General features: G+C 36.2%; 2 protein-coding genes across 2 annotated transcripts; one reads left to right on the forward strand and one right to left on the reverse strand.

The window, feature by feature from the left end:
• The first annotated feature begins 1,891 nt into the window (after positions 1-1,891).
• On the forward strand, positions 1,892-19,222 carry LOC122005134 (protein CELLULOSE SYNTHASE INTERACTIVE 1-like). The gene is made up of 8 exons (XM_042560058.1): positions 1,892-2,197; positions 2,673-2,835; positions 5,568-5,641; positions 9,804-12,858; positions 13,609-16,156; positions 16,527-16,981; positions 18,492-18,608; positions 18,719-19,222. The coding sequence occupies exons 2-8, from the start codon at positions 2,770-2,772 to the stop codon at positions 18,857-18,859; spliced, it is 6,456 nt and encodes a 2,151-aa protein (XP_042415992.1). The 5' UTR covers positions 1,892-2,197; positions 2,673-2,769; the 3' UTR covers positions 18,860-19,222.
• Positions 19,223-21,789: 2,567 nt separating this feature from the next.
• Positions 21,790-22,984, reverse strand: LOC122003528 (FCS-Like Zinc finger 6-like). The gene is made up of 2 exons (XM_042558634.1): positions 22,574-22,984; positions 21,790-22,162 (listed from the first exon to the last, which is right to left on the reverse strand). The coding sequence occupies exons 1-2, from the start codon at positions 22,897-22,899 to the stop codon at positions 22,036-22,038; spliced, it is 453 nt and encodes a 150-aa protein (XP_042414568.1). The 5' UTR covers positions 22,900-22,984; the 3' UTR covers positions 21,790-22,035.
• Between the last annotated feature and the right edge of the window lie 4,463 nt (positions 22,985-27,447).

The following is a 27,447-nucleotide window of genomic DNA, read 5'->3' on the forward strand; positions in this document are numbered from 1 at the left end:
CACGTGGATGCTCATTTAGCATGCGGTCGGTCGGTTATATGCTGAGAGTTATATACAAAGCTAAATACCTTTACGCTCGGGCGGACTTTGTCCGACCGAGCATATATGAGTACGGAGGCGCTCGTTCGGCCTTTATTCGGCCGGCGATATACCTTTCCTATCGCTTTGAACCTAAACCCCTCATTCACTCACTCGACTAATCTATCATAACCCGTATCACAAGCGAAGAAGATAAAGAAGAGAAAAAAGCACATACTGTTAACAGAGGAATACATTGATCGAGGTATAAAATAAGAATTATATGTTGAGAAGAATAAAATTTTGATGGCCTTTTGGGAATTCTGAAATCTTAGCTTTGTCTTATGAAAAATTATCGTAAAATTTGAGATTCAGATTTATAAAAACTTAAAATATTTCCTAAAAAGTTACACATATATTTATTATAAATTTATTTTTTCATCTTTTACCAAAATCATTTGTAAAAGGACTAGGTCTATTCTCTTAGGATAAGATATAGTTGAGTTGAACAGATATTGCTATAATAGGTAAGGAGTCGAATGTTAATAAAGTTGAGAAAAATACTCATGGTCAACTATACCTTACTAAATTACTATAATCATGAAGTTGACTTTATGATCGTTGGACGACGAATTCCACCTTTTATTATAAAATCATGGATAAAGCATGGGAGAGATAAAGCAGGGGAGAGATAGAGCTGAAAAGTAAGACTTCACTTGATAATCCATTTCCCCGACGCCGCTTATTATATTGGTCAGGATGAGACTGCAATGGTAAACCATACATACAAAATCATAATTAAGAATATAATACAGTTTCTTATCAGTAAAACATTCACATTTTTGTAAGGTTTTACCACTATTGTTCTAATAAACTTGCTGCGGTGTCCAAATCATACAGCTAATAAAGGCATGCTTGTTGCTTTGTCTCCATCAGTTCAAGTAAGAGGCAAGAAGCACCTCAAATTCAAACACTGCTTACAAATCATGGACGCACCAAACGTCAAGCAATCCAGCGGAAATATATTAATTGTGTGTGTGTGTTTTTTTTTCAAAAATAATATCATGCGTGATAGATGCAGATGTGGCTGCACTTAGCTTCTTGTATAGCTGCGTCTCAACTACAGGGAGACTGGAAGGTGGGAGAAAGCATCAGGCAACAAGCCATAGAGTAGTTGGGCGAGGGATGAGAAGTGTCATTAATCATTATATTATCAGCTAATTAAGAACGTAAAAAACTGTTTAATCGTTCTCCTTTACTTCATCGCAATATAATATCGATTGGATTTGTTCATTTTTTTGAACTTTCATTAAATAAAACCAAATAAAACAATAATTGAGGATAATTCGTTTGGACAGGTGCTATCAACAACCAGACATGATGCGCCGGCATGATTTTTCTTGTTTGCGTCCATCCAAATCAATCCTCATGTTCCATTGCTCTATTTTTCCTCCCTTTTTTAAAAATTTTCCCTTTAACTTTTACTTCTTGTGGCCCTCTTACTTGCTTCACAAATCATTGAGGTTTTTTTTTAAATTATAAAAATTTAATTGAAGTAACACAAATCAATCTTTTTTAATTAGGAAGAGGTCTGAGAGCCATGGATAAATGGGAAACAAAAGGACAATTTATATGTAAGCTTTGCCCACCAATCATAGGATAAGTTTGGAAATCCAAGCTTAATTACTAAATAACCATCTTTTATGGTTACTTTTCTGTGTTACTTTTTGTTTTTGGGTTACTTTACATTAAATTAATCAGTATTTACGGACAAAATAATAAGTTTCGAAGTTTTTTTTAAAATTAATATCTTAGTAATTAGCAATAAATAAATTAAAAGAGGACACTTTAATACGTGCTAACGTCGGTGTCGGCGGACGCCGATCCGCTACGAGCCGGAGATATGATCACTCGCTTCGCTGTTTACTAGTTGTCGGTGGAAGCTGGGAGGGGAGGAGAGTGAACGCGGCGAGAGCTTTGGAGAGCGATGCGAGCTCGCTGTAAATAATGAGCTATATATTCGATTCGGTTGGTGGAAAATAATTGGATCATCCTGATCAGGGAGCTTCTTTTACCTCCCCGCTCGATCGAAGGGGAGGAGAAAAGGCCAGACTCCGATTTCCGTCTCCGGAAATCTAGCGGCATTTGGTGCCCTTTCTGTCGCCTTGTCTGTTTAAAGGTCAGTCCTTTCCTTGATATTTTCCCTCTCTTTCGCCCCTTTTCTGCGTTTTCGAAGTTGGAGTTGAAGTTGGTGGCGACAATCTGGTCTCGCTTGAGGAATCTGGCATGCTTGCGATTGTTTCTCCCTGCTGATCACTGAAAATTGCAATCTTGCGGCATTTTGTTTTGGCGGTGGACTTATTTGTTTATCGGTTATCTTGGAGGTGGTAAGAATCAATGGATGTGATTTGGGTCGGATGTATCTAGTGATTTCTAGCTTGGATCAGGTTTGACTTCCGTCAAAATTTCTGAAACCACGAGAAATCATCAGATCTGGGAAAAATAGCCATGTGCATTTTGAACTCCGATTTTTAACAAACGTATTTTCTTAATTCCTTAGTTTTCGTTCGGTTAGATCAACTACTGAATGTCACAAACCGGTGTAGGTTTTCCCCTGGTTTGATCTTTAGTTACTTCTCTTTCACCAAGTGCAGATCTTGATTGTTCCTTTTTCTGCTGAATAAATCGGGACGCTGGTTGTGTAAAGCGGCAGTTGGGTCTACCCAGTGAAGCCTCTTCATCTCAGTAAAAATGACGACAACACTCACTTGGCAGTATACCAGCAGCAATGGTGGAAGCTACGGAGCTTCAGATTTGGTAGTTCTTATTTCATTGTTTCTTCCTTCTCCTGTAAATTTAGCATTAATAAAAAGGAGATATCCTCTGAATCTGTAACCTCTAAGATGAAAAATCAATCTACAAAGTTATCATACTTGTGATAAGTAATAGCAATTTAGCCACATGATCATGCTTCAATACGAAAAAAACACTTTATACTGAATTGGAGGTTAACCTAGAAAAAATGTTTTTGATAAAAAAATGACAGATTTACTAATCTAATAGGTGATAGTAAAGAAGCCAGGTTGGTAGCTTTGAAGTACCAAATGCCAAGTCAAAATGTGGCTCTTGTCAAAATCAAATTTTTAATTGCCCAACAAAAGTTGCAGTGCTAACTTTTTTTGGTTGAATTTTCTCACAAGTTCTGGAGATTGGTACTTTAACTATACTGATTCATTGTTGAACATGAAATCTATTTCTCTTATGTTTTGTATTTAGATTCAATTTGTTGCCTCAGCTTCCCTTATTTAGTAATGTCATGAATCATTCTATTTTCTCTGAACATTTTGATTTCAAAGAATTGCTAGCATCACTAAAATTTGAAATTTCTTTATAGAAAACACCTGAATATTATGAATTCTATGCAACATTAGCCATGTAGCATCAAATCCACTAAATCATCCTAGTATATTCTTGTAGATTAGGTAGAAGTACAACATATGCTTATATTAATGGAAGCAAAGGAAAAATGTAAAACTTAAAAAGGAAGACTGTTTTGTGAGGGGTCATCGGGCATTTGCATGGGACACATATTCATCTCATAATTTGCCTTAAATGTTCTTAGTTTTTTACTTATTGTCAATGTTTTGTACCAAGTTTTTTTCAACATCCACTCAATCTTCTATCATCATCATTGTCAAACTGTGTGAGTTCATACTATTTGGAACTCGTCATCGTCATTAATTCTCACGATTGGGGCTATGATGAGATCATTCCTCCATTGAACTCATGCAAGATTATATCACCAATAAGATTCGTTACTAAATCACCTTTACTACATTAACTAATTGTATCCCCTTATCCTTCACACCTTGAACTTAATTGGGGAGACTTGTTTGATTATATAATCTGTTAATTGTCTTTGAAGTTGCTAAGTTCCTGCAACGCACAACCTTCTTTAAATTTCAAATCATCTTCTTATCATTTGTTGGAGGTCAAATCTCAACTAATTATATTCTCATTGTAGTTCATCTTGGGACAGATGTCCTAAGGTATTTGCCATCATCAATGAACAATGAAAATTACACTGGTAAAAGAAGAGATACATTATCAATATAATACTACAAATCCTTGGTATGATTATTTTCATTATGCGCGAAACATACTGTTGTGTTCAAAAGAATTCACATATCTCCACAATAGTATGATATGGCTCACTTTGAGCCTAAGCCCTCATGTTTTATTTTTGGGCTCTACTCAAAAGGTGGAGATATCTTCATCCTTTTAAACCCATGCTCTTTTCCATGTCTTGGGGTTTTGATTGTATTCCCAACAATCCTCCCCTCAACGAAGAACCACCATTACTCTTATGGTCCAAGCCTTCCCGCAAGTATCTGGTCACTCTTAACCTACTCCGGGCCTCCCCACAAGCATCCGGTCACTCTTGACCTGTTTTAGCCGCGTCTCAACTTCGTTCAAGGCCACCCCACATGACATTCGGTTTGAACCATGACTCTGATACCAATTGTTGGGACCAAGAGGGGGCAAATATCTCTCAACCTCTAACACGGAAGAAGAGAAAGAGAGAGAAATCACACGGAGCAACGAGACAAAGACCCACAAGAAGGAGCAAACACGAGGAAGAAGGGGAAGAAGAGTTACCGTGATTCGGTGGCTTGCCTACTCCACAAAACGGCCCAAGCTTTATCAGAATTCTCTCTACACAAAAGAATTCACACCATAATATAATAAGTTTACAATGATCCCTATAAATAATGCTCAAACCCCAGCATGCCAAAAAATATCTGAAAAATCATAACAAAATTCTATTATGAAAAATTGTAACAGAACAAACAGATTTTTTTTCTTCCGCGACGTCCCTCGCATTGGCCTTCTCTCAGATATGAGTCATCTGTCAACAATCATTTGTTGTGTCCAAAAGAATTTACATATCTCCATAATAATATGATATTGTCCACTTTGGGTCTAAACCCTCGTGGTTTTGTTTTTGGGCTCTACTCGAAAGGTCTCATGTCAATGGAGATATCTTTACCCTTTTAAACTCATGATCTTTTCCATGTCTTTCCCATATGGGACTTTGATTGTATTCCCAACCCATACTAACTATAATTCACAGTGTTACTTCTAAATGTTGAGTCTGAATCAAACCGGTTAATTTTATTGGTCTATAACTCTTCTAATTAACCAGTCTCAAGTCTCAACATTATGTCACACTATGTCTTCTCTAATTGTGGTGTGTAATAGCATGATCAGGCACTTTCGGACTGTCAAAATCTCTTTGATTTCACTAAGTTGTAGCAGACATTTAGGTTTTGAATTCCTTGAATGCATAAAGTAAATGATTTTGAACTTGGAAAATATTTAGTACTTAATCAATGCAATAGGAATCTACCAATTATTACTACTTTCTCATCTTATGTGTACTATTAGTTTCTTTGTCTTGACAATTAATCATTGATGACTTAGGTGACATAAAAGTTTCCTAATTGATTAGTTTTTCCTTTTATGCTCAATTTCTTATGTAATTATAGGAGAGGAAGCTGGATGCTAAAGTCCAAGAACTGGAACCGCCAACCCCGCTATCAGTCTCAAAAATGGGCCTGAGGTGAGTCTGTATATTTTTATTTTAAAACTATAATCTTGCTTTAGTTAGGTGTATCAAATACATGAATTTTGAATGACTTATATTTGTGACTAAGTTTATCTATTTGATAGAAACATTGACACCCTAGGCCTTTCCAAGTTTGTATGTCATGTGCAAATCAGAGACATAGCTGTTTCCTATGCTCAGTCATCAGCAGCATAGCCCATTCTCCTTATTATATCCTAATGTTTTAGTAGTACATGGAATGTAAAAGTTATAATAATGGAGACTTGTGCACGGTCAAACAACAGTTAGTTATATGTTCCAGCTGCTGGTACATAGGTCTTATTCTGCCAGTGAGTTCTATGCAAGGACATATTATCAGTGATACACGTTAATGACTAAAAAATTCACACCACAAGTCAGGTTGTTATATGTTTTAGGTGCTAGGTCATGTTGTCTAAAAACGTCCTAGAAAAAAAACAGCATTGAGTTTTCCAATATTAAGCACACAATTAACAACTAGCTTTCCAGGAGTATGCCACTTTTAGTGTCATCTAACTTCTTTCATTTCATGCGCTGCATAATATGTCAATAGGTTATCCATTTAGGTAGGCATCAGTAAAATCCAAAATTTAACTCTCCTAAATGTTAAATTATCTCTTATAATTTGATAATATGATATCCAAAATGGAATTGGTTGTCTTTTCTTGTGTAAATTTTCATATAAATCAATTTGAACCAAATTGTCTTGATGTATTATGTTTTCAAATGATATTGTGCTAATTATTGAGAGTCTGAAGTTTGAATTGTGAAGGGAAACTTTAGAAACTAAAGATTTAAAACTAAGATAATCAAAACTAGATGAACTTACTAGTGGTATTCAAAATAAATCTTAATGTATGATATTTGTGTCGATATTGTGCTAATTGATGAAACCTAATTGGAATAAATTTGAAAATTTAATTATGAAGAGAAACTGGAGATTTGAAACTAATATAACCAAAACTAATTAACAAAATGCACTTTCAAATTAAAAAATGGAAAACATAAGAGAGGGAATAATTGATGTTGGTGCAACCATCCCTAAGTGATCGAGCTCGATCATGGGTGTTGATGTTTGGAAAAAGAGTTTATGTTTGGTCCTGCATTTTTATTTCATATATGCATTAAGTTGTGTTAGAACTTGGCAAGACACAAAACTTGCAGAGTTTGTGATTCAATGGGGTGGAGGTTGGATGATGACTTGGCGTGCCAAGGAGACATGTCCTTGAAGGTCCAATGAGGTAAGAGAAGGATGCATGATATATCTGAAGGACCATAGGACAAGAAGTATTGAGATGGTGTAGAAGTAATTCGTGGATCTTGACTTGGCGCAACCAAGTTGGTTGAATCGGTGGCTCGAGATCCACTGGAGATTGAAAAGGGATGGAATGAGACATCTGGGAGACTGCAAGACAAGGAGCATCAAGGCGCAACATTGATGGTAGCTAGAAGAAGGCAAATTACGTAGGTATGGAGTGAAAGATACATGTGGAGAGACTTCAAGACCTAATGGGAGACAGGAGACAACTTATACTTTGGGGTAGGGCTCATTAGTGAATTATGATAGTTGAGTGACTTATACTTTGGAGTTAGGATAGATCTTGACTTAGGCGAACACTTGATCGTTATCATAGTCAAAGTTTTAGTTGACTGGTGAGGTGAGTTGACTAGGAAGTTGATTGGTGAGCTGAGTTGACTAGATAGCCGACTCAGGCTTGTTGTTGGCTTGCTAACGTCACACATCTGTTCTGAGCCAAATGAACTCGTTTAGTTGACTAATATTGAATCTAATCGATTGATGACTCAACGTAAAAGTTGGAAGATAATTGTTGATATGATACAATGAAGTTGCAATGGTCAAATGACAAAGTGAAGCAATCGACTAATGGTGGAATCATGTTGACTGAGATAGCCATTGGCATATTGAAGACTTTAGTGATTAAAAAAATAGACTGATTGACAATAAAACAATAAAAAGTGAAGCTTCAAAATGTTTGAAAGCTATAAAAGTAATACCAAAAGGAGCATTCAAAGGTTAGCAAAAATATATATAGCCTAATCTCTTGAGCTTTCTCTCTTGTACTTATAACCAAAATCTTATGAACTTTTCCTTTGTAATAATTGTAAGAAGATTGTTGTAAGATGTTTTTTTTCCACCAATGGAAGGCATCCATGAAGGAGAAAGCTAATGGGCTATTGGGAATAACTCATTGAAAAGTCATAGGTCGTAGAGTAAGAATGAGGGTTCCAAACCACATTATATGGTTTGTTAATATTGACTTGTTTATTCTTTAATTTTTGCTTCATATAATCTTGTGGGTTTGACCTTGTTAATGCATTAACAAAAGTATTGATTGCTATTTGAAAGTTTAAGTTCTATTCACTCTCCTCTAGCCATTTGTTCATTTTATGTCACGGTCTTAATTGATATATGCTATTTGTATTAGTATTGTGCTAGTTTTTGAGAGTCTAATGACAATAAATTTGAAACTTGAATTATGAAGAGAAACTCTATGCGCTAGAGATTTGAAACTAAATTAATCAAAACTAATTTACAATATGCAATTTCAAATCAGCAGTGAAAAACACAAAATGAGTAATTGGGTGGATAAGAAGTGTTAGAATCCATTTAGATGAGAACTAACCTATTAAGTTGTTAGACTCCTGCTAGGGGTGGAGCTAGGGTCTTGGTTTAGTGTAGACAACAATATAATATAATTAATAAAACATAAAATATAAAATTTTATAATCATTAAGCACCATAAAATAATTAGCTTACAATTGTTCTTTTTGAGCTTTCTTTTAAACCTTTGTACTATAGCTCATTATCAATTGTTAGATATCCATTCATCACCCATTCGATTGTGCAATCTGTCTTTCACAATTCTCATGACAGAAACACTCTCTACCATCGCAGTCGCAATCAAAAGAAATTAGAAATTGAAAGATCTAACAATATTTACCACAACATTCAGAACGTTTGCAGGATGATCCAATAACATTTACCATATCACCAATAACATGAAAGAAATTAGAAATCAAAAGATTTTTCTTTGTCGTAGCCATAAGAGATAGTTGAAGCTGATTGAGAAAATAATGTATGTAAAATGCAGAGGGGTTCTTTAAAATGGGTGCTTTTAGACCATTAAATTTACACGCCATATTACTTGCTCCATTAAAACCCTATCATCTCAATTTAGACATGCTCGAATTATATTTAGAGAACATCTTATCAAGGACAACTTAAGTGAAAGTGTTGTAATACTAGGAACATGTTCAATTTTGATAAGGCGTTCATGTACATGCCCACTACTATCCACATAATGCAAAACAACTGACATTTACTTCTTTCTAGATACAATATGAGATTCATCAACAAAAATAGAAACGTTATTTGATACTCCTTGGAAAGATAAGTCCTTTATTAGCATGACCATGGTGATTACATAGTGCATTTACAACATTTTTTGGCGTATTTGGTTACCCAAATGGGTTCTATATCATATATTCATATAATACGTCCTCAAGTTAACTCCTCCTTGGGATAGTTAATACTGCTCGTGAATTGATTTTTTCCCAGAATGGACAGTTAATAATCCTCCTTGGAACTAATAATTTTTTTAAACAAATTTCTTGAACCCAGTGGGGGCAGCTGCCCACATTGGGCCTACATTAGCTCCGCCCATGACTGCTACCATCATGCAGACAACCCTCTCAATGCCCCACCATGCCTTGGATTAGGATTGCTTTGATACCAATTGTCATAGTTCACTTAGATGAGAGAACTGATCTATTATGTTGTCAGGTCCAAGCACCCATATTTAAGCCCAAGTTAATGGTAGCCAACTCATCTAAGCTTATATACATCTTCTCTATTAGACGAAATTGGGGTGGTACAATAACTTCTTGCAAAATTTTATGTATAATTTGATAAGGAGATAGAAATCCTTAAAATAATAAAGAACAAGTTCTTAAAATTGTGAGGAACTTTTCAAACCTAGTATGATGGTTGTGTCTTACAACATAGATTTACATAAAGGTCATTGGTAGGACAAGATTCATGTATGGTGTAGCTGACTTTAGATGGCTGGGACTTATAGTTTGTTTCTTTTATTGCTGCTGCTGTGGCTGTTTCCAGGGATCGTGGTAGCATGGATGACACTGATGGAACTATTTCAAGTGTTGCCCAATGCATAGAGAAGTTGCGTCAGATTTACTCTACTGATCAAGAGAAAGAGAACTCTTTGAAAGAGCTACTAGATCTGATCATAACTCGTGAAAGTGCTTTTGGGGCTGTTGGTTCTCATTCCCAGGCAGTTCCTGTTCTTGTTGCTCTTCTCAGATCAGGGTCATCAGGAGTGAAGATTCTGGCTGCAACTGTTTTAGGATCACTTTGCAAGGAGGAAGAATTAAGAGTGAAAGTACTACTTGGTGGATGCATTCCTCCTTTACTTGCCTTGCTTAAATCCAGCTCAGCTGAGGGCCAAACAGCTGCTGCAAAATCTGTTTATGCTGTTTCACAAGGTGGAGTGAAGGATCATGTAGGCTCCAAGATTTTTTCAACTGAAGGTGTTGTGCCTGTCCTGTGGGACCAACTGAGAAATTATCCCAAAACTGGAAGCACAGTTGGTAGTTTGCTTATTGCTGCTTTAAAAAACTTATCCAAAAACACTGAGGGATTCTGGTCAGCAACTATAGAATTTGGTGGAATTGATATACTAATAAATCTTATTGCTTGTGGCCAAACAAGTACCTTGGCAAATGTTTGCTATCTTCTTGGATGTGTAATGACGGAAGATGCATCAGTTTGTTCTCGAGTAACAGCTGCAGAAACCACCAAGCAACTCTTGAAGTTGATCGGACCTGGTAATGAAGCCTCTGTTAGAGCTGAGGCTGCAGGCACTCTTAAAGCACTTTCTGCACAGTGTAAGGACGCAAGACGTGAGATTGTCAATTTAAGTGGAATTCCTTCTTTGATAAATGCAACTATAGCCCCATCAAAAGAATTCATGCAAGGGGAATCTGCTCAAGCATTACAGGAAAATGCAATGTGTGCATTGGCTAATATATCTGGCGGGTTGTCATATGTGATTTCCAGCCTTGGTGAGAGCCTTGAATCATGCAGTTCACCTTCACAGATAGCTGACACATTGGGCGCTTTAGCTTCAGCCTTAATGATATATGATTTGAAGGCTGATTCTATCAGGGCTTCAGACCCTTCAGTTATTGAGAAAATATTGGTCAAGCAGTTTAAACCAAACTTATCATTTCTTGTACAGGAGCGTACTATTGAAGCCTTAGCTAGCTTGTATGGGAACACCATTCTCTCAAGAGCACTTAAGAATCCTGATGCAAAGCGCCTGCTTGCTTGTTTGATAACCATGACGACAAATGAGGCACAAGGGGAACTTGTTAAGTCTCTTGTGGTATTATGCAACAAAGATTGCAGTCTATGGCATGCACTGCGTGGTCGTGATGGTGTTCAGTTGTTAATCTCTCTTCTCGGCCTCTCTTCAGAGCAACAGCAGGAATGTGCAGTTGCTTTGCTTTGCCTTCTGTCCAATGAGAACGATGAAAGCAAATGGGCTGTAACTGCTGCTGGAGGGATACCACCTCTTGTTCAAATCTTAGAAACAGGATCTTCAAAAGCAAAGGAAGATTCTGCAACAATCCTTGGCAACCTTTGTAATCACAGTGAAGATATAAGAGCGTGTGTGGAAAGTGCTGAGGCTGTTCCTGCTTTACTTTGGCTGCTAAAGAATGGAAGTGATAATGGGAAGGAAATTGCATCAAGAACGATAAATTATCTAATACAAAAGTCTGATACTGGAACTATCAGTCAGCTATCAGCTTTACTAATCAGTGATCAGCCTGAGTCTAAAGTTCATGTATTGAATGCGCTTAGAAGTCTGCTCTCAGTGGCTCCGCTCCCTGACATTCTACGTGAAGGAAGTGCTGCAAATGATGCCATTGAGACAATGATAAAAATCTTGATCTCATCAAGGGAAGAAACTCAAGCAAGCTCAGCATTAGCTCTTGCAGAACTCTTTGACAGCCGCAAAGACTTACGGGAAACCCCTGTTGCTACGAAGACTCTTTTGACTATAATAAAGCTCCTTAATGTGGACTCAGAAAAACTTTTAGCTGAGGTTTCACGCTGCCTTGCTGCTATTTTTCTTTCCATTTTACAGAACAAGGAGGTTGCTGAAGTTGCTAGAGATGTACTCGCCCAGCTAATTCTGTTTGCCAATTCCCCAGCTCTTACAGTGGCTGAGCAGGCGATTCATGCTTTGGCTAATCTTTTTCTTGATCATGAAATTGCTGCACAAGCATTTCCAGAGGATATTATTTTCCCTGCTACACGTGTCATGGAAGATGGCACTATAGATGGCAAAACTTATGCTGCAGCAATAATTGCACGGTTTCTTCGTCATCGCACCATGGATCAAACGTTAGCTGACATTGTGAACCGTGCTGGAACGATTCTCAAACTCACTGCAATTCTTGAGTTTGCTAGTGTTGAAGATTCAGCTACCTATGAAGTTCTTGATGCACTAGTGATGTTGTCAAGGTCAAAAGGTTCAGTAGAACTCACAAAGCCACCATGGTTAATTCTTGCTGAAAATCCCTCTAAGATAGTCCCTCTGGTATCTTGTATAGCTGGAGGAACACCCTTATTGCAAGATAAAGCTATAGAAGTGGTGTCGAAACTGTGTTATGATCAGCAAACTGTATTTGGTGTTCTACTCTCTGAAGCTTCTGGATGTGTGTCATCAATTGCAAAAAGGGTCATTGAGTCAAATAATTTCAAGGTCAAAGTTGGGGCAAGTGCTCTTCTAATATGCACTGCAAAAGAGCAAAGCCAGAGGCTGATTGAAGATTTGCATGAATCAAGCTTATGCAACCGACTTATTCACTCTCTTGTTGGGATGCTGCAGTATAAAGGTTCTTCAGCTGACAAAATAGATGATGAATGGGCAACAGGTATAAGAATTAGTAGGAATGCTACAGGGAAACCTATATCTGGAGAAATTGAATGCAACACAGCCTTGATCTCTAGTAATATGATGGCTCCATGGCTGCTTGCTAAACTTGCTGTCCACACTAAAAGTTCCAAAACAACCCTAATGGAGGCCGGGGCAGTTGAAATTCTCACAGATAAGATCTCTCAGCACGGGTACCTGCCTATACAGGTAAATGGAAATTCTGTACCTTCAATTTATTCCTATTTTATGAGTTTTTTTTGTGTGTGTGTGTGGATATTTTAACACAAACATTGAAAGACAATATGACATTTAGCATGGAGCAATGGATACTATTAAGACACTAAAGAAGGTTGTGAAGGAAATTTTGATATTCTATATTCTATTAGAGCATTTCAAATATCTACATTTTATTCTCTCAAATATTTTAAGTATTTATGATAAGATGGTTGGTATATCTTTCATTTTTTTTCCTTTTCTAAGTTGTATTATCTTTTTAGTATTGTTAATATATTTACTTGAGTATTATTTTTCTATTTTTTTATATATAATTGTATAATTCTGTTATTATACATTTTTGTCTGAAGTATTTTTTACTTTTAGTGAATTAAGTCATCCGTGAGGCCGGGCCCCAAGTTCGACATTACCTGACCTGCTTAATCTTTTTTTTCCATCCAATTATGTTGATTTTCAATTTTCTCATGCAGATTAAAGTTAAACATTCTCATGAGCGAATGTCCTTTGCCTCCCAAATTTCTAGCCCAACATAATCTATCCTGAAGCACATGAGCAATTCTAAATATACGACATCTGAACTTGGAAATTGCAAGTTTAAACATTAACCTATTCCTGCTAGCTATAAACTTTTCTGCTGAATATAAAATTTTAAAATCATATACCTTATATCTTTGACACTATGGTAGCTTAGAACTTTCATCTCTTTGAACATGAAACTTGCAGAGTGATTCCAGAGAAGATAACAGTATATGGGTTTCTGCTTTGCTCTTATCGTTGCTATTTCAAGACAGGGACATTGTTCGATCAAACGCAATAGCACGCTCTATTCCAGTGCTTTCAAGTTTATTGAGATCTGAGCAGTCTGCAAACAGATATTTTGCTGCACAATCTTTGGCAAGTCTTGTCTGTAGTGGCAGCAGAGGAACTTTGCTTTCTGTTGCTAATTCTGGAGCAGCTAGTGGTCTTATATCTTTGCTTGGTTTTTCAGACACAGATGTCTCTGATCTTATAGAATTGGCAGAAGAGTTCTCATTGGTTCCAAATCCACAACAAGTTGCATTGGAGAGGTTATTCAGAGTTGATGACATAAAGATCAGCTCAACTTCACGGAAAGCCATACCTCTTCTTGTTGATCTACTCAAGCCAATTCCAGATCGACCAGGTGCACCATTTCTGGCTTTGAGCCTTCTAACACAGTTGGCAATAGATTGCCCATCTAACAAAGCGATAATGGTGGAATCTGGGGCTTTAGAAGCACTAAATAAGTACCTCTCGCTTGGTGTGCAAGATACTACAGAAGAAGCTGCCACAGATTTATTGGGCATCCTGTTTAGTACTGCTGAAATAAGGCAACATGAATCAGCACATAGTGCTGTTAATCAACTTATTGCAGTTCTGCGTCTAGGAAGAAGAAATTCCAGGTACAGTGCTGCTAAAGCACTTGAGAGTTTGTTTTCATCAGACCACATTAGGCATGGAGAATCAGCTAGGCAAGCTATTCAACCCCTGGTGGAGATTCTAAGTGCAGGTACTACAAAGGAACAACATGCAGCTATTGCTGCACTTGTTAGATTGCTCAATGATAACCCATCAAGAGTTTCTACTGCTGTGGATGTTGAGCTTAATGCAGTGGATGTTCTCTTCCGCATTCTTTCATCGAAAAATTCTCTAGAACTGAAGGGGGATGCTGCAGAATTATGTGCTGTCCTCTTTAGAAATTCAAGAATTCGGTCTACTGCAACTGCAGCACGCTGTGTGGAGCCTTTGATGACTCTATTGGTTGGCGAGGTCAGTCCTTCCCAGCACTCTGCAGTTCGGGCATTGGATAAGCTTTTGGATGATGAGCAGCTGACAGATGTAGTTGCTTCACACGGAGCTCTTGTCTTACTGGTAAAGCTTCTGTCTGGTAGAAAATATAGCCTTCATGAGGCTGTTGCTATAGCATTGACAAAATTAGGAAAAAACAGGCCAGATTATAAGTTAGAAATGGTGAAATGTGGAGTAGTAGAAAATATACTTAGCATCCTCTGTGAAGCTCCAGATTTTTTGTGTGTTGCATTTGCAGAACTTCTTCGGGTACTGACTAACAATGCTAGTGTGGCTAAGGATCCATCAGCAGCCAAACTTGTAAAGCCACTTTTTCTTTTACTTTCAAAATCCGAGCATAGTGCAGATGGACAGCATAGTACGATGAAGGTTCTTGTTAATATTTTGGAGCAAGACAGGTGTCAAACTAATAATTATAATCTGACTCCAAAACAGGCTGTTGAACCAGTTATCTCTCTACTGGCTTCACCTACTCAAGCAGTACAACAATCAGCAGCCGAACTCTTGTCAATTCTACTTTTAGAGGAAGACCTGCAGAAGGATCCAGTGACCGAGCAAGCAATAATTCCTCTCATTCAAATTCTTGGATCAGGTTCATGCATTGTATTGCAGAAAGCAATAAATGCTCTTGTTATGATTGTTATGATCTGGCCAAATACAATTGCAAAAGAAGGTGGCGTCCAGGAGTTATCCAAGGTCATACTTCAATCTGAGACTCCCTTGCCTCAATCGATATGGGAATCTGCCGCTTCTATCCTATCCAGCATCTTGCAGTATAGCTCTGAATATTTTCTGGAGGTGCCTGTGGCTGTTCTAGCGCAACTGCTTCATTCTGGAATAGAAAGCACAGTCATTGGTGCTCTTAATGCCCTCCTTGTCTTGGAAAGTGATGATTCAACTAGTGCTGAAGCGATGGCTGAAAGTGGTGCCATTGAGGCTTTAGTGGAGCTTGTCGTGAGTCATCAGTGTGAGGAAGCTTCAGCAAGATTACTGGAAGCGTTATTAAACAATGTGAAGATCAGAGAGACAAAGGCAGCTAAGGCCGCAATTGCACCACTATCAATGTATCTTCTAGATCTACAAACACAGTCCCAGCAGGGGAAGATGCTTGCAGCTCTTGCTTTGGGTGACCTTTTCCAGAATGAAGGTCTTGCTCGAACTACAGATGCTGTTTTGGCATGTCGGGCTCTGATAAATCTCCTTGAAGATCATCCAACTGAAGAAATGAAAGTTGTAGCCCTTTGTGCACTGCAAAACCTGGTAAGTTATAGCCGATCAAATAAAAGAGCAGTAGCAGAAGCTGGTGGTGTCCAAGTTGTTCTAGAGCTTATCAACTCAAGCAATCCAGATACATCAGTTCAAGCAGCAATGTTTGTTAAACTTCTTTTTTCCACTCAAACTATTCAAGAATATGCTTCCAGTGATACAGTGACAGCAATTACTGGTAAAATCTTGTGGACTTAGTCTCTTAAAAATGTCAACGTGTTCAATCTCCTAACTCTTTTCTGCATAATATTATGATCCCTGTCCTCCATTTAGCAGTTTAATAAATAGTCATATATCATAAATGTCTGAATTATGGGATCTGCAGATAAGGGTGAATAAAAGAGTACAATTGACTGGCTTAGATTTGATATTTTCACCAACTTCCAATAGGATTGAGTTGAAACTCAAGATGCTTGTCACTTATTTCCACAATAATTATTTGCTAATTTTGTTTGACAGCATATTATCTGTGTTACATTCTATTTTTCTTCACATTTTTTTAGATCATTTTATTGTTAGTCTCTTACACACATTGGATATATGTGCAGCTATGATTGAGAAGGATTTGTTAGCCTCAGGAAATGTGAATGAGGAGTATTTAAAAGCACTAAGTGCACTGCTAAGCAACTTCCCTCGCTTGAGAGCCACTGAACCTGCTACACTGAGTATTTCACTTTTAGTAAAATCTCTCAAAACAGGATCTGAGGTATCTCAAGAGGCAGCATTGGATTCATTATTTCTTCTCAGGCAGGCATGGTCTATGTGCCCAAATGAAGTTTACAAAGCTCAGTCAGCTGCAGCTTCAGAGGCAATTCCTTTACTGCAATTCTTGATTCAGTCTGGCCCACCCCGGTTTCAGGAGAAGGCTGAGCTACTGTTACAGAGTTTGCCAGGGACATTAACTGTTATCATAAAACGTGGGAACAATTTGAAACAATCAGTGGGAAATCCAAGTGTCTACTGCAAACTTAGGCTCGGCAATGATTCACCTAGAACAACCAAGGTAAAACATTTCTTATTTTATGCTTTGTGCTTCAATAAATTAGATATTTGAGCCTAAGAATTGACATTATCTCTTGCAAAATTTTATTTTGCTTCTTTCACAATAGATATTTGAATGTCAGTTTTAACAACTTTGAAGTTTGTGGCACTGAGTCTTGGCTCCCAGAATCAAGTTACATGTGTATCCCACTGAAACTTTGTTCATTGAATTATTTTGTAGGTTAGATTTTATTTCATGGTATTATGTATCTTTGTTTTTTCTTTTACTAGAAGGTGGTTCATTATTGTTAGGGACAATATGTTTTATGTTAATCCGTAAGCAGAATGGATTAATTCAATTCTTTGTTCTCTGAAGAAAGTATCCAAAAATCTTGTTAAAGCACTAGGTTAAATATGAAGTGTCTTTCATTCAAGGATATTTCCCTCATATGGACAATTAGTAAAAAATATCCTAAGACACTGAATAACAGCAACTCAAATCTTTTTTTCCTCCTTTCAAATAGGAGGTCCAGGTCAACCATCTTTTCCTGCTCTCTTGATTTGAATTTCCTGGTATTGAATTCATCTCTATGAGTTTACTAGGCACACTTCTTTTCCTTCACATTTCATCTTTAGTAAGCCCTAATAAGGTTGATAGCAATTTAGGGATACTTAGCACGCTTCAATATTCTCAAATAAGAGAACGATTAGATGGTGATTTTGCATCTAAAACTTGTGTGATTTACAAGTATTGATATTTTGGGCCCCAGCCGCCTTATCCTAATTATCCGTGTTCCATGTTAATAGTAGATTGGTGTGTGTTAAAAGGTTGCCTTCTCCATTTTATATTTCCATTTGTAGGCCAGGGTGATGACATCCAAAATTACATTTCCATTTTGTAACTTTACTCATTTGTATTTATTCACCAATTTTTGTCGTCTGCTTTCTCCAAATGATTAATATTGAGTTTATAAAATAAACATTTTTTCTACATTAACTTTTTTTTTTTTCTATTACAATAACAACAACCCAGCATTATCTTACTAGATATGCTAACTTAATTTTTCTTATTTTCAACATATAGAAAATAAGTTATTTTCTTATTTTCTTTCAGTTGAAAAAGAAAAAATTTCTTGTTATGTATGTGTTTCCTTATAGTTTTACATATTTGAGGTGTATCATGAGACAAAAAAAAATTAGACTTTACTCATACACAGACATTCCAAATATCACAAATTTGATAATACAAAATATATGTTTCTGTCAATTTTTGCTACATCTTAGTGTTGGGTTACATCTTAGAGTTGGATGATTAGCAAACTATTTAAACATTCAGTTGGAAAATGAAGACAAAGTATATAAAACTTGGGCTGATAAAGGGTAGTTAGCAAGACTTCTTTTCTCGGTCATCCTCACTTGGTAAACCTACCTCCTTGATTTTGATAGTAATCAATAGTAAGATTGATTCCTCTCATGGAGTCTGAACATTGCAGCTTTGCGCTTCTCTCTCAATACTAATTACCATTCTGCAGATTTTATCTACCGGTGCTATGCCTGAATGGGATGAAAGTTTCTCCTGGGCATTCGAAAGTCCACCCAAGGGTCAAAAGCTTCACATATCTTGCAAGAACAAGAGCAAATTTGGAAAGGTCATAAGCCAACAAAGCAAATGAAAGCTACTTGACATTTCTAATAATTTTTTGGACTTGCTCATTTGAGTTCCCCCCAAAATTAACATACCTCTTTAACTTGACTGCAGAAAGCATTTGGAAAGGTGACAATTCTAGTCGACCAGGTTGTTGTACTAGGATCAGCTGCCGGAGAGTACCTCCTACTTCCAGCAAGCAAAAGTGGAATAGCTCGAAACCTGGAAATAGAATTGCAGTGGTCAAACAAATAACATCTTCTTTTACCTGTGTACCATTCATATAGTTTAGTGTGACAGTTCTCCATTTGCTCCCTTTTCTCCACTTGAGCAATCCTCCCTGTGGCACCGTTTGCTAGGAAATGTGTATAGGATTTTTTCTTCTGGTTCTTGCTTCAATATGAAAAGAGTGTTATTCAATCCTACCGCGTGTAATGAAGTTATTTTTTTTCCTTTTTTGCATTCAAACATATTAAGAAAATTTGAGAATATGTATCTTTCAATTTTTGTTCTTGGGTAACTATAGTCTGTAATCTAAACGGCTTCTTTTATTATTTTTTTTCTTATATGTATGAAACACTTTTTTTATTGAATACATTAATCAGCATTGGGGGATTACTTACTTCTTTTGATTGCACATTTTTCATAAGTCTGCACATCGTATAACTTCCCTTTGCATGATTAAACCAGATCAAATGTTCCTCTTCGCATGATCAAACCAGTCATGAAAATAGCCAGTCTCCATTAGATCCGTTCAATCTAGTTTAGATCATCCATTTTTTGCCATGACTTCTTCTGTCCTTTTACTCTTCTAAATCCCAGGGAGATCCACCATAATGATTTTTGAGTTGAAATCCTTCAATATGACTGATATCACGCCAGATTCTATCTGGGTCAGTTGATTCCTCTCCATTGTATCCATAATTCAGCTACCTTAATACTGAACTATATATCTAGTTACATCTTTCATGGTGACTCCAGTACACTAACACTTCCTTTATGGTCCACCCATCTTACGAAGTTAAGAGTAGAAGCTGATTATTTAAGAGTAAGCATCCAACTATAAATGCAAGTCGGTAGATATTTATATCTGTGTTTATCCTCTTACATCTCACTGATTCAATCTTCAACTAATATCCACCAGGAATTTAGCAGCAAAAAACAGCATGAAGTTGACCTTTGCAGTTGAACCTTCACAACATTAGCACATATATTATAGGGTCCACTGCAAGCCTTCCTTCCCTGATATTTTTCCATGCATTGCATCTATCAGCTGTCAGCTGTCAGTTGTCAGCAGTCATCTTGCCTTGAGACCTTTGTCTGCTGCTGCCAAACGAAGTAGTTTTCTGATGATTGGAACCACTGACTGCTTCATCAAATGCTTGAGTGTTCACTCATGCAGTTTGTTCAGCCGTCACTGTTGTACACCAAATGGCAGCGCATTAATTCTTATCAGCAGAAATCTAAAAAATGATAATGATAAAAGAATTGTTGACAGAGACTGCTGATAAGTGAACCAATGCCAGCCGGATCAGATTTGTCACTATCAGAACTCGATCATTTTATCTTCAAAATATTCGTCCAGGAGTTCTACTAAAACACATCATACGACTCATGATTATTGTTAGGTTGATATGATTCTGACACGTTCTGAGGTCAGAAACTTCATCCTCTTCATTTGGACTGGAGCAATTTATGATATCACAAATTTAACAGATGTGGTAGTTGTCAGTTTACACTTGGAATGGACTTCAAACCTTAAATTTGACAGGCACTAACATTGTAATTAACAATCGTCCCTAAATAAAATTTAAAAACGATTTTCTATCACGACATTTGTTACATGAATAGGTAAATTTTCAGAGAATGAAATATATGAGAAATATAAAAGGAAACAAGAGATAGAGAATCTATGTCTCTCGGTACTCTAGATCCATCTTTGACGCCGACAAACTTTCTTATTAGTCAATAGAAGTGCTTCCTTCAGAACTACTCAAGAACATAACACACTCTTGTGTTACGTTCTCTAATCATATCCTTAAGCTTCTACATGTAACTCAAGCTACTAGAAAAGTGTCCAACTCTCCATGATTAATTCTTATCTGAATTAGAGGAACAAATGAAGTTGTAGGTTTGCAAACTTGTAGAAGTTTCAAGTATATGTAGATAGATTCCTTCTCAAGGGCCTACAGATTATAGCTTGCTTAATCATCCTCATTGATCCCAAATATTAAATCAGAAGTGTGCGTCAAGTGCCTAATTTACTACTCCAGATACGATGACAATCTATGCACAAACAAACTTGAGAACTTAAAATTCTGAATTCTATATAGCCACTTACATGGTGCTCTAGAAAGTGTGTTTGACACAATTAATTTAGGTTCATTGAAAACAAACCAACAAATAAAAAAAAAGGAAAAAGAATACAATAAAAAGTGATCCCCGGTCCCCTAACCCTCAGCACAAGCAATCTCAAAGCCATGGCTGGCTAAATTCAAGAAAATAACAATTCATTTGTTTATTGAGAACAGAGGGCTAACGGCTTCCTCATCCACGGCATGTTTAAAAAATATATACTTCAATCAAACAGCATGATGTAGCGATGATTTAGATATGATCAAGGCAGTCCTTTGCAATGGGATTTGTTTGGTAGTTGCATATTTTAGGATGAGGGAAAGAAAATAATTTGAGGAGGATAAATGTGCACATAATTTGAGATCAGTCGTGTTTCAAATGTTGCTGAATTCCATAACAACGAAGCTTACACCTCATTCCAAATTTAAAATGAGAGAATCGAACTTTTGTATTACAAAGGATTCAAATGCTCTGGGAAGTAATTAATGTTCAAATTATTAGACATTATACAAGCCACGCATGATGTTGAGAGAGAATCTAAAAACAGATGGGCCCCATGCCACGCCAGCTGACCATGATCCTATATTAGATCCTCATTCTCAATAGGTCGACAATTAATCAGTCTATTAGTCGAAGCTAATTATTAAGCGTGTCGATTACTCTTTAATTTCTAGCAATCTGCATCACCAAAGTTTAATAATTCCACTATGACGATGAAAGTTCAAGGAGACATCCAAAAAGAGATTCTTTTTTCATTCCGTGATGCAAGTGCTTTATCAATTAGCTTGCAACTTCGCAGTTATTTATCAACATCGCAATGAAGTAATCAATTCAAATATGAATAACATCTCATTTTATTCATTGCCAAACAAAGGACAAGCATTTTACAGGAAACAGAGAGATCTGAAAGAGATTGATGGAGATATATAACATTCTCATAAGCACCAAATCGAACGATTTCTTTTCTGATTAATTCGTTGGTGCTGGAAAAATATAGAACCATATGATATCCATTCGGTTCATAGAACCGCTTGGAATATTTTCCTGAAAGCGTCTATAATTTTTATAGAAAAAGATCAAGCAGTCACTGCTCCACTAGTGTCATCATTATTGGCTGAGGATTTGGCGGGGCACTTCTCTTTCCGTTCATCTAAATTGATGTGTTGCTGACGGCACTCGAGGCTGCAAAACGCGATCTCACCCCTGCAATTTTAATATATATATATAAAGATTAGTATTAAAATACTTTTTTAAACTTTTAATTTCAATTTGCAAAATACTCTCTTTCAGCTAAATGGAATTAGAACTAAAGAGATTGCCCGGCCTCATAGTAAATTAGATTATTTAGAAAGATTTAAACAGCAAAATACAAGCTTTCAAGCGATTTTAACATTAATATTAAAGGGCAATTTGTTCAAAGCTGTTAAATGGACATTTTGAAAAAAAAAAAAAATTAAGGTGAACAACCATAAAAGAGAAAAGAAACCCACGAAAAGAAGTGCAAGGATAACTAGATCTGATGATAAACCCTAAAAAGACGATCTTTGAAACAGAAATCGCAGAGTAAACTAAAAAGATGGGATTTTTGGAAGGCGGTGTGGAGAAAGGAAGTACCTATACATGTAAGCATCCCGTCCGGGCCCGAGGCTTCGATTGCAGAGTCCGCAGGCCCTCAAGAAGGGCGCCGTCCCAGGAAGTAGAGAGAAATCCCCGGCGCCTCCTAGTCGCCGGCGGGGCGAGGGCATGGATCCCGCGTACCAGGAGGGTGGTCTCTGCGCCATCTCCGCCGCACCCCACTGCAGATCAAGGGGTTGGTCTGCGATCGGTCCGTCCTGAACCAGAGGCTGGGGGACCTCGACGTCGAAGAGGACGCGGGCGGGGAACTCAATCGAGCTGGTAGTGCGCTTCATCGGTGAACTGGACCGCTTCCCGAGCAACATCCTTGTCTGTGGAAGATGAGGCAGAGAAGCGCTTGGAAACCGTGCGGAGGGGGAGGGGGAGGTTTTGGTAACCAATGCATTGTCTAGAGAGGAGGGAGATAAAAAGAGAGAGGCGAGTCGATCTGGACCGTTCAAAGTTCCTATGTCCTAATAAAATTACCAAACCGTTAGATGGCGTTTAGAAAATGGAGATAAACTTCAGGGGAACGTTTAAAACTTACCCCTTTTTTTTATTTTATTTTTATCGAATTATGCAGCTAAGTTTCCTAATTGTCTTATTTCACACCGGTCAACTACTATATTATAGCACTTCACTAATGTATTTTTTAAAGAAATCTATTCATGTAATAAAAAATTATTTTTCTATTAAATTAATATTTAAAAATATAGATATTAGTAGAATTAGATAAATATATGATATAATTTAATGTCATTCTAAATTTTATAGTTTCATCAACCAATTTTTAAAGAAAAAATCAAATTTATATTAAAAAAATATTACTTTCAATATATTATTTCAATATATTATGTCAAATTAATATTTGAAGGTATGAATATAATCAGAAGAATTAAACGAACATATAAAATCAAAGTTGATGTAATTCTGAATTTTCTAGAGTCATCAATCGATAATTGACATGAAAATTGATTAAAATCAGTTGATGGATATAGATCACAATGATATGAAATTAGGTCATATATATATTCGTTTATTTCTCATAATTATATTTATACTCTCAAATATCAATTTAACCTAATATATTAAGATAAATAATTTTTTTAATATAAATATATCCTAAAAAAATACACTCGACTGTTATACTGATATGAACGAGAGAGGTAAAATAAATAAATAAATAAATATAAGCTACATAATCTGATTATTTTAAAAATTAGTCATTTAGATATTTAGGAAACCAGGTCGTTCAATAATAAAAAAGTGTTTATTTTATTATTTGGACTTCTCTAATTTAGCACGCGTTTAGCAATTGAATTATTGGAAACAAGGGTTCGTTTTATCATTTTCTTAAAAATGTTGAAACTAAAATGATTTTGTCCAATGTTTTCCCAAGTTGAATTAGTGTTTTGATATTCCTTAAAATAAGTTATTTTATTGATATCCGGACATTTAGCAAATTTTACATTTAACCATAGGCTAATTTCGAGAGAATAATTATATATATATATATATATATATATATATATATAACTCACGATTCGCCACTGTAAAATAATATATTTGACTCTTTTTCTCAATATATTATATAGTTTGGTATAGAGATTATAATCGTTGGGATGGTTGAGAAATAGTTAAATAAAATATATTACTAAATTGATAGTGTATAATATAAATTAAATAAACTTCAATACTAGCAACTTCAACTTATTACATTAATAAAAAATCTTAATAATTTTAAAAAAATATTTTAAATTTATCTAAATTTTGTAACAATTTTACTTTATTAAACACATTAAAAATGCAACCTTTTATAAATTTTACAATTTATTCAAATATATTAAAAAAAATGTAACATCCTGTAAACATTATAATTTTAAAATATTTATAAAATGTTTTAAAAAATAAGTTTTTATTTATTAGATTAATATTTTAATCAAGTTGAGCTTGAAAAAAAAATTAATAAATAAAATTTAAATGCAAGTCAATTGCAAATATATATCATCAAGAAGCTACAAATCTAAAGATAGGTCTCAAATAGCTAGAAGCTTACAAAGATGAATCTCAATTAGAAGCTTACAATTGTTTGGCATGCAATTTTCCTTTTTCAAAAAGATTAGAAGGTGACGTGGCCAAGATTCTCACCTATTGATTCGTGACAAGGTCGTTTAGACGTCTCCTAAGGATTTGTGACAAGTGGAGAAGGTCGTTTAGATCTCTCCGAATGATTTGTGACAAGTGGAGGTGGCACGAGTTGGAAGTTAGCAAGAAGAGGACAAGAATCCGAGAAGGATTTGAATCAGTTATGTCAACGGGACAAATTAAAAAGCATCTGGTACAATAATTCACATGTTTTTGTTCCTTCAAAACTATAAATAAAGAGATTTAATTAAGAGGATCCCATAAATTTAAATTAAAGTCGAGGGAAAGATTATTAATTCTATAAGTGTAATTTGAATTCAAAGGTATCTAAAAAGTTTTAACCATTAATGTAATTAGCTATCTCCCTCCTCTAGGTGATGCATTTCTCCCAAGCGGTGAGACTTCGCGTTTCCTAAATTTACTTGGTGGATAAAATATGAGGCCGGGTTCAATGATAAAAACTTAGCTAGATGGCTAGTGATACATGCTAATGGATTGATAGACGTGATACACTACCGAAACATTGTTGTTTAGTGGGTGGGGAACACAAAAGAAAGGTGCACAATGCTGAAGTGATTATGGTTAATCTTAAAGTATCTGTGACGACCGAACCTACTGAAGTAGCAGACTATTACAATCTAAGAGATAGACTGGTAGATCACAAGATTAATTCAAGCTGAAATTTCTGATAATTTTCTTTGCAACTTTACTGCAACTACTATTTTTGGGTCAAATAAACAACAGAAAAATATAGAAACCAACTAGTTGAAAGTTACAAATGAAGGCATCATTATTTTTGCTCCAAGGTTCGCTCTCAATTTGCAGATTGATGAAAGAAAAATACAATCATAGATGTTTCCAGGGTGCTATTTGAGCATAAATGGCACCAAGAATTTACAAACACACATTGAATATTGTCAGCAATTGGAATGGTGATTTATCTAATGATCCTACTTATCAGTGTAAACAACTTTGTGTATGATGTAGAACATTAGCTACTTGAAAATCAGTTGGATAACTTTCAATGATGCTGAATCATTTGCAGGGTCACAAGAGTTATGTCAGACATAATGTTTCCTAAATTGTTCTGTCATCGTGTTGCAACGATATCAATATGTTTTTATCTATGAAAGCTACATGTATGATTGAGTTTGTTAAGACTCCCTTGTGTTAGTTAATATTGATATCTTCAATCCTTACAAAGAATTAATATCCCTACATTCCACATTCCACTTAGTATAACAGAATGATTGATCTGTTTTTTTTTTCCTTTTTATTTATATATGAAATGTTCTTCATGATATTACAGGACCATTTTCTCTTCTTTAAGATTTGTTTCTTTGGACCCCTCTTTAGATCAAGGGAAAATCCGAAACAGCAAGAACTAATCCTCTGCCATGCCATAGCTATCCATAAATGTGTACTATGCAATCACATTTATATTTAATGACCTGATCAACTTTCATGTTGATTCTTATTCCTTCGCTGAAGCACAATAAAGTTCCCTCTAAGAAAAATCTTGAGCTGAAACGGTTAGCAAACACTACTCAAATATATAGAACAAGATATAAGCCCATTGATAGACTGATCGGAGTTCATGACCAGATTTGAGTCCTCTTTCCCTCAAAAAACAAACAACAGCCTATTACTTTCCACTACTTCATCACATGTTCATCATAAATGAGCTAATCAATTTTGAAGGCATCCTTTGGCTTCCTATCAGAATCATGTAGGAGAGATAAGATGAACTGAATAGCAAACACTACGACTCATATATAGAAAAAACTAGATCAATTCCATGAACAGATAACCTAATCAGTCACAAGTAAGAAACTGTCTCAACCCCCACTATCCTTTCGGTTGTTTGGTTTTCTGTTCATTAATTGCTTTCTTTCTCGGGAGTGTTCTCGATGGATCTATGACTGGCTGCTGCTGGGGTGGTTCAGTGCAATGGAAGAAACTGTGTATCACATCAATAAAGGGGCCAAACTGACGCTTTATTTATTTGAACTTTGGCTCCAATTATAGGAACTGCTGGCAGTGGACAACCCCTTTACACGCAGGAAATAGCATGGATTGAGGTAGGCATGTTACTGACCCCACCCACTCAATAGGAACTTGTGCACAAAAGCCATGAGCCCTCGAGTGGATTCCAACTCCTAACCCAACCACACATTGATTCCTTTCAACCTTAGTAAAACCTTAGTTGGTGCCTACCTCACGGACTTACTCCAAAGAATATCCCAACACCAAAGCTTATTAAATTGCAAAAGTCATGCATCGGTAGCGCAGAGATTCCCCTCCCCTGTTAGAGAAGGTCCTACGATCTAAGATGGCCAATGGTAATAGCAGTTATTGTTTTTCTTTAAAGATCATAATTCAGCAATCAAATCATGTTATGGAGCTGCCAAACAACGAGCTCATGTGTTCTCTTGGTTCAAGAGAAAGGCTGCCGTCCAGCTTTTGGGTTATTAAACAATCTGTTAAAACAGCATTGCTTTTCCTAGCATTTTTTTAGCATCAAATATTCAACTTATATCAATTAACCCGCCCACAAAAATTTTTTCACCGGTCATCAAAATAATCGGGAAGCGCTCACAGCGGACAACCCATTAACCTAACGTTTTTAAGTCAATCATCTATTAAAGGAATTCATCCGTTAATGTACCGAGGCTGAAATTCAATTCTTAGATACTTAAGATGCCCTACCACTACATCATTATCCTAGG

Source organism: Zingiber officinale, chromosome 7B (genome assembly GCF_018446385.1).
Source record: "Zingiber officinale cultivar Zhangliang chromosome 7B, Zo_v1.1, whole genome shotgun sequence".
In the NCBI taxonomy this organism is placed as follows: Eukaryota; Viridiplantae; Streptophyta; class Magnoliopsida; order Zingiberales; family Zingiberaceae; genus Zingiber; species Zingiber officinale.

Bases quoted from the DNA above. Each gene is read 5' to 3' on its own strand.
- LOC122005134 (XM_042560058.1), top strand. From the start codon at position 2,770: ATGACGACAACACTCACTTGGCAGTATACCAGCAGCAATGGTGGAAGC. The intron at 12,859-13,608 runs GTAAATGGAAAT...TGAAACTTGCAG, and splicing joins ACGGGTACCTGCCTATACAG to AGTGATTCCAGAGAAGATAA. The intron at 18,609-18,718 runs GTCATAAGCCAA...ACTTGACTGCAG, and splicing joins ACAAGAGCAAATTTGGAAAG to AAAGCATTTGGAAAGGTGAC.
- LOC122003528 (XM_042558634.1), bottom strand. From the start codon at position 22,899: ATGTTGCTCGGGAAGCGGTCCAGTTCACCGATGAAGCGCACTACCAGC. The intron at 22,163-22,573 runs GTACTTCCTTTC...TTAAAATTGCAG, and splicing joins CGGGATGCTTACATGTATAG to GGGTGAGATCGCGTTTTGCA.